This window comes from Sprattus sprattus (genome assembly GCF_963457725.1).
Source record: "Sprattus sprattus genome assembly, chromosome: 16".
NCBI lineage: Eukaryota > Metazoa > Chordata > Actinopteri > Clupeiformes > Clupeidae > Sprattus > Sprattus sprattus.
Genome location: NC_137914.1, coordinates 25,510,664 through 25,517,335, shown reverse-complemented (window position 1 = coordinate 25,517,335; position 6,672 = coordinate 25,510,664). Strand labels below are relative to the sequence as shown.

Below are 6,672 nucleotides of genomic sequence, written 5' to 3'. Positions count from 1 at the left end.
TTTGCCAAACAGCCTACTTTCTACTTCAGAAGGCTGTGAGGAATGTGGGCAAGTTGAATTGAAACACCCACACACACACACACACCCGCACACACACACACACACACACACACACCAGTGACTCTAGGGACAGGTGAAGACCCAGCAGGTTAATGTGGTTCTTAGTGAGTTGAAGGGCTGCGGTGGCTCGGAGGATCCATGCAGGTTTAAGAGGTGAGCTTGGAGTAGCTGGGAGGCGAGAAGCGGCGCCGGAGGTACTTGAGGATGTAGAGCGGCAGACAGCTGACCAGAGTGATGGCCGTCACCTTCCACACGAACGACAGCGTAGTGATGAAATACACATCTGAGCCAAAACAGAGACAGAGGAGAAGAAGAGCAGAAGGGAGCGTGAGTGTGAGTCCCACTGGTATTCAGGAACACAGATGATGAGTGATACATGTGTGTGAGTGAGTGAGTGAGTGAGTGAGTGAGTGAGTGAGTGAGTGAGTGAGTGAGTGAGTGAGTGAGTGAGTGAGTGAGTGAGTGAGTGAGTGAGTGAGTGAGTGAGTGAGTGAGTGAGTGAGTGAGTGAGTGAGTGAGTGAGTGAGTGAGTGAGTGAGTGAGTGAGTGAGTGAGTGAGTGAGTGAGTGAGTGAGTGAGTGAGTGAGTGAGTGAGTGAGTGAGTGAGTGAGTGAGTGAGTGAGTGAGTGAGTGAGTGTGTGTGTGTGTGTGTGTGTGTGTGTGCGTCTGTGTGCATGCATGATTTTACTAGTGGCATTGGGCCCAAACATAGGAGCAGAGAGGAGCCTACCAACTCGTCAGGTGGCCACCACTGTCAGGCTCAGACAACCATTCTCCAGTCTTAGTAGGTCAATGTCTGCCCTGTGATGCTGAATGTTACCATGGAGCAGATACCATCTGAGGTGAAGGAGCAATAACTCCAACCTCTTCCTCTTGCCACTGTTCTCAGAGAGAAAAGGGCCTGTTTTCTGTCCATTTTGGTGAGTAAACACTAGTGCTGCCCACAGTCTGGCGGCCATCGACCACAGTCAGGTCGGAATGCAGAGGGCCTCAGAGAGGAGTGCGAACCAGAGAGGCTAAAATAAGGGTCTGGAACAGCTGCATTTAGCTTAAAGCGTCGGGACACGGAAACTCGCGTCAGTCTCTGGCCCACTCAAGCGTCCCGAACCTGCTCTTTTATTATATTTTACGAGGCGCTTGTGTGCAAGTGTGTGTGTGGGGGTAGGTGCGTTTGGTGTGTTTAACCACAGTCACTGACTGGACAGTTTTTTTCTCCACACATCACACACATCTCAACGTCTGCCCTTCCAACAACCCCATCCTCTAGACAGCAGCTCATCGTGACATCGAGCCCCAGTGGACGACAGCACATCTGTCTCAGCCCAGGCTCCTCCTCGCTCGCCTCCACAGCACATCTGTCTCAGCCCAGGCTCCTCCTCGCTCGCCTCCACAGCGGCCACCACCAGCGGCCACCACCAGCGGCAGGTGTCTGTGAGCCCTGTGAGCAGGCGTGGATCTGGGCTGTTTCTCCCTCATGCTATTCAATTGCATTTGAGCCTCCTTAAGGTTCCTAAGAAGATCACTAATTGTCGAACAGTGTATGGAGAATGCTACCGCAGTTTGTACTCATTCTGAGAATGTGTGAATCTTAAATGTTATCGAGCTTCAAGTGGATTTTTGTTTGTCATTTTTTGTTGCCATTGTTTGTCCTGTTTGTTTGTGGCTACTTCTAACTGGGTTCAGTTTAGAGCTTATGTCTGAGCTATCCTATCGTTAACCACTCTTGGTTTGTATAACCTCTTATCAGGGATTTGTGAAAAGAAGATTTAAGGTGACAGAATTAAATGTCTGTGTGCATGCTAACCAGCCCCAAGTTGTAAGGCCTCTGGGTTTAAGCCTGTAGTTAAGCTTGTTCAGGTGTCTGGTAGGTTAACTGGGCTTCCCATAACAGTAAACGATGCTTAGAGATCATGGGTGTATGTCATTATGTGGAAATTTAAGACTGTAAGTGTTTATGTGTTTATAGACACTTACAAAGAGAAGGAGAGAGAGAGAGAAAGAGAAGGAGAGAGTGAGAGAGAGTAAGATAGAGAGAATATGAGTGAGAGCCAGAGGGAGAGAGCTAGAGAGTGGGGGTTAGAGATAAACAGTGGGACCTTGGTGGAACAGGGTCTGCGTTGGCAGGAAATGAGTGTGTGGGTCTGGCATTTCCCTCTGCAGAGTCCAGAGTGCTGCATGGTGGTGTGTGCGTTAATGTGTGTGTGAGCTCTTGGACTGTCACAGTGGTTCACCCTTGACCTTGGAAGTGGCAGATTCCAGCCAGCGAGAGTGGGCCTGCTGGCCCAGGGGGAGCCATGGCAGCCAGTCTGAGTTCTGACGTGTGGTGGGGGGGGGGGGGGGGGGGTTCACCTGACACTGGACTCAGCCAACAGACATGAATCCATCAGTGGGCATCGGTATGTGGCTGGGGTGGGGGAAGGTTGAGAGTAACAGTACTCTACTCTCGTCTATGGTCACTGGGTCACCATACAGCACAATTATAGAAAGCCTGGGTTTACAATCACTTACAATTATTCATTTAGCAAATGCTCTGATCCTATGCACTCTGGGGAACAGGTAGGGTCATAATTAGTGAGCCACTTGGGACCTCTACTCACACCTCCAGCTTAACTACAAGAGGAAGTGGTGTGGTCTGGTCTGGATGGTGCCTAAAACATGCAAATGGCCCCTTGTCCACACAAAGGAGTGCAGTGGCGAGTTAGTGCTCTGATGACATGACATGACCTATTAGAGAACACAGCAGCTGCGTATGGACTAGGGTAGGCCTTGTGAGTGTTTGCTATCCCGCTAGCTGGAAACCCACTCACATACATCACACTCTGCCTTGGGCTGACAGGTATTATTAGTGGAGCACAATAAGATGTGTGCCGTAGCAATATGATAATGGGGTGTGGAGATGAGGTTGAGGTAAAAAAGCCCAAGAGCAAATGTGTGTGTGTGTGTGTGAGTGTGAGTGTGAGTGTGAGTGTGCGAGTGCGAGTGCGAGTGCGAGTGCGTGAGTGTGTGAGTGTGTGAGTGTGTGAGTGTGTGAGTGTGAGTGCGTGCATGCGTACCAATAAACTCGTGCAGGAAGACGAGCGAGGCGATGTAGCAGGCGAGGCTGAGCAGCTCTGCCACGATCATGAGCCAGTGCCACGTCTGCACGGTCAGGGCCACCATCAGCAGCTCGGTCAGGATCAGAGCGGTGAAGGAGATGGCCACGATGTGCACAAACTCAGACTCAAACAGCAGCAGAGCACCGTACATGATGATGCTGCCTGTGAGAGAAACAAACACACAAACACACCAACAGACCACAGGTCAACTTTGAACCTTCTATCACTAAAAAAGTGGAAATGAAAGTAAATGAAACCCAACCCACAAGGTCACGATTTGAGGAGAATTGGATGAACATCTGGGGCCGTATTCACAAAGAATCTTAGGGCTAAAAGTAGCTCATAAGTGGCGAATTTAGGAGAAACTCCTAAAAATAATGGGCGTGTCAGTCTTAAATTTAGGACTCCTATTTTTTTTTACTAAGAGCAATTCACAAAATATTTTATCCCTAAAAGTAGCACCTAAGTCTAGGACAGCTTAAAACTCCTCATGAGGACTCCTAAGTCACTAAGACCTATTCACAAAAAGTCTTAAAATGGCTGAAGCCAGACGTAACGTGTTGGAGACAATGAACGACTCTGAATTGTTGAGAAGATATCGTTTAAACCGTGAAGGCATCATCATTTTACTAGAATTAGTGCGGGATGCAATCACGTCTCCAACTATCCGAAACAACCCAATCAGTCCGGAAGTTAAATGTTTGATAACATTAAGATTTTTGGCTACGGGGAAAATGCAACTTTGCAACGCAGACGACTTCAGAATATCGCAATCATCAGTAAGCCTATTCATTCATCAAACAATCACCGCACTCTGTAGACCACACATTGTACAACAGTTTATTCGGTTCCCTATGGACAATCGCCGACTTCAAAGGATCAAGGTCAATTTCATGGCGTTTGCAGGAATGCCCGGTGTCGTGGGTGCCATCGATGGAACACACATTAAAATAATTGCTCCATCCAGAGATGAGGACGTCTTTGTAAACCGCAAAAAGGTACATTGAATTAATACACAGATAGTGTTTGATCCAAATTTCACAATCATGGATATTGTTGCGAAGTGGCCTGGATCTACTCACGATTCGCGCATTTTAATGGAGAGCGCGGTCTGCGCCAGCTTTTTGAGCGGCACCATGTACCTGCTGGATGCCACTTGTTGGGTGACAGTGGCAACCATGCAAGACATGGCTTTTGACACCCTTCCTCAATCCACAACCGGGAGCACAGTTGAACTACAACATGCAAGTATACGCATGAGGCCTATTTTGGTGACACAATACCTGTAGCTGCGACGGCTCTTTTAAAGTCCACTCCGCAATCTCCATCCTACATTGTGACTGGAGCGCATACCACCGCTTCTCGCGGTCATCGACAGAGCGACACACGGCAGGGAATGAAGCATTTATGTTAACACATATGTCCTCCCATGCCTTACGCTTCTTTTTTGTGGTCACCCCACAGCCAAATTTAGCTTTTATAACTCCCTTCCTCTCCAGCACACTCTGGGCCAACATGGACAGTTGGTCCTGGGACCAGTTCGACTTTCTCTTACGTCTCGCCCTCGTTTCGTCCATTATGACAGGAGGACTTAAAGAGCCGTATGGACTGATATTTGAAGTGTTTAAGGGCTGGAAATATGCCGATTACCTAATAGTTTGCAGGGAGCTTTAATTATTACTTCCTTGATTTCATGCAATTTCCGTGTTTTTTTCGGCAATTTCTCTTTCTCTAACGTGCAAAGCGTCATTCACGTTGGATGCACAAACTTGTCATCATGCGTGTGCATTCTGCTAAGTGCACTATCCATAACTATTTAATATGGCTTCATTTGAAGCCTAGGTTATTCTCTTATTTTCTGTTGATTTAGTGGGATCGTTAGGGGGATGTTAGGACTGAGTTTTGAATGAGAGCGCCTGTCAGCAACCAATCACCGTACGCACCGCTTCTAAACTCGTGCATGAGAATGGACGTCATCCATAGCAACGGAGTTTTTATCTTAAGCTTAGGAGTTGGTATTATCCTTAGTATGAGTAGGTCTCAGAGCCGTTGTGAATCACTTTTAAGAAATTACTCCTACGTAAAAGGTTTTAGCGCGAGTTAGGAGCACTCCTAGTGGTAAGATAAAAGGCTTTGTGAATACGGCCCCTGAACTGAACTCCTGCTAAGGCTGCTAGCTACTGAATGCTGATCAGTATAATGACCCCTGTTCATGACCCGTCATCATCTCTACTGGCTGTATGGAGGGGCAGATTTGAAAGATGCTTTTAGATCAGAGCTGCAAAGTCGTAAGGACAAAGATGCAGCTCTACTGAAGTATACCTGTTTCCTAACATAGCTGTTCAAGCACAGCTGAGTACCAAACTGAATCTAAACCCCTGACTACTGACACACTTAACTCCATAAGCCCCCGAGATTTGGGGTACCAGTTGCAAGCTTAGCAGTCTTGTGTGCCTGCTTACAGCATTTAGGATGTAGACCCCTAACCCTCTAGGGGCAGCATGGTTTCAAGTGCCAGGAAGAGGAAAAAGTGCTGCTTTTCCATATTTTCTGTCGTTTTTCCATGTTTTCTCCAGCGCTTCCTCTGGTTGCCGTGTTGTCGTGACCTCGGCTGTGGCCCGTGAAGAACCGCTTCCTGTGATTGAGCGGCGTAATTAATACCAGCCACGTGAAAGACGGCACCAGAGCGAGGCTGGTGCTCATCACCACCGGGGCACAGCTTCTCGCACTGCTCACACTCCCAGCTACATCTCTCCTGTTGCTAACACACCTCCTTTACACAGAGCTCAAATACAGCCTCCTAGGAAAATACTACATGACTGTGCGTGCAAAAGACATCCACACCGAGCAGTACAAAGGAGGGATGTTCTGCTGGAAACTCCTGGGATAGATGGGCCACCCTGGCGCATTGAGGATCCAGATGAGACCGGAATCCTCTGGCAAGAGGCCGTGAGGAGCAGGGAAGGAGGGGGGCGGGAGGGGGGGGAGCAGCGAGGCTGTGTGGAGCTCTAACCCACGCCCTCAGAGGACTCACCACACAAAGGGCTCCAGTAGAAAAAGCACCTCAGGTTGTTTCAGCTCATTCAGACTCAGACACAAAGAAACGTATCGAGGGAAAATACAGACAGATGTGTCGTATTTTGTGAGTCTTCTGACTAACCTTCTGACTAAGGTTCTGTAGTGTAGTAGTTAACTACGCTCTCTGGAGGTTTGTTTAGTCTCTGGCCTCTGGCCAGTCACCCTTTCAAGCACTCATGACCTAACTCACCTTGATAAATACTTATTAGGACCCATATGAGAAACGTCTTAAAGGACAGCGGTCGACCCTAGGAAAGAAAGAACAAAACAGGAAGAATTTTCTTTTATGATTCTTGCTGCAGATCACAAATCGTGACAAACCTCTTTACAGCAAAACAAGCAACTATTCTTCATTTTTTGTTACACATTACAATACTATGACTGGATGACATGAGGCAGACAGAGAAGTATCTGGTGGCATACAGGTGTGTCCATGCTT

The 6,672-nt window shown here is 47.9% G+C and overlaps 1 protein-coding gene across 1 annotated transcript in view; it reads right to left on the bottom strand.

Moving 5' to 3' along the window:
- The window catches only part of atp9a (ATPase phospholipid transporting 9A), a gene marked incomplete at its 5' end in the record, with an annotated part of 39,670 nt that continues 32,998 nt past the window's right edge, over positions 1-6,672 (bottom strand). Inside the window, 3 exons of the mRNA XM_080853240.1 lie at positions 1-343; positions 3,114-3,317; positions 6,424-6,481. Of these exons, the coding sequence (XP_080709366.1) occupies positions 207-343; positions 3,114-3,317; positions 6,424-6,481 (399 nt within the window). The 3' untranslated portion in view covers positions 1-206. The remainder of the gene's footprint in view (positions 344-3,113; positions 3,318-6,423; positions 6,482-6,672) is intronic.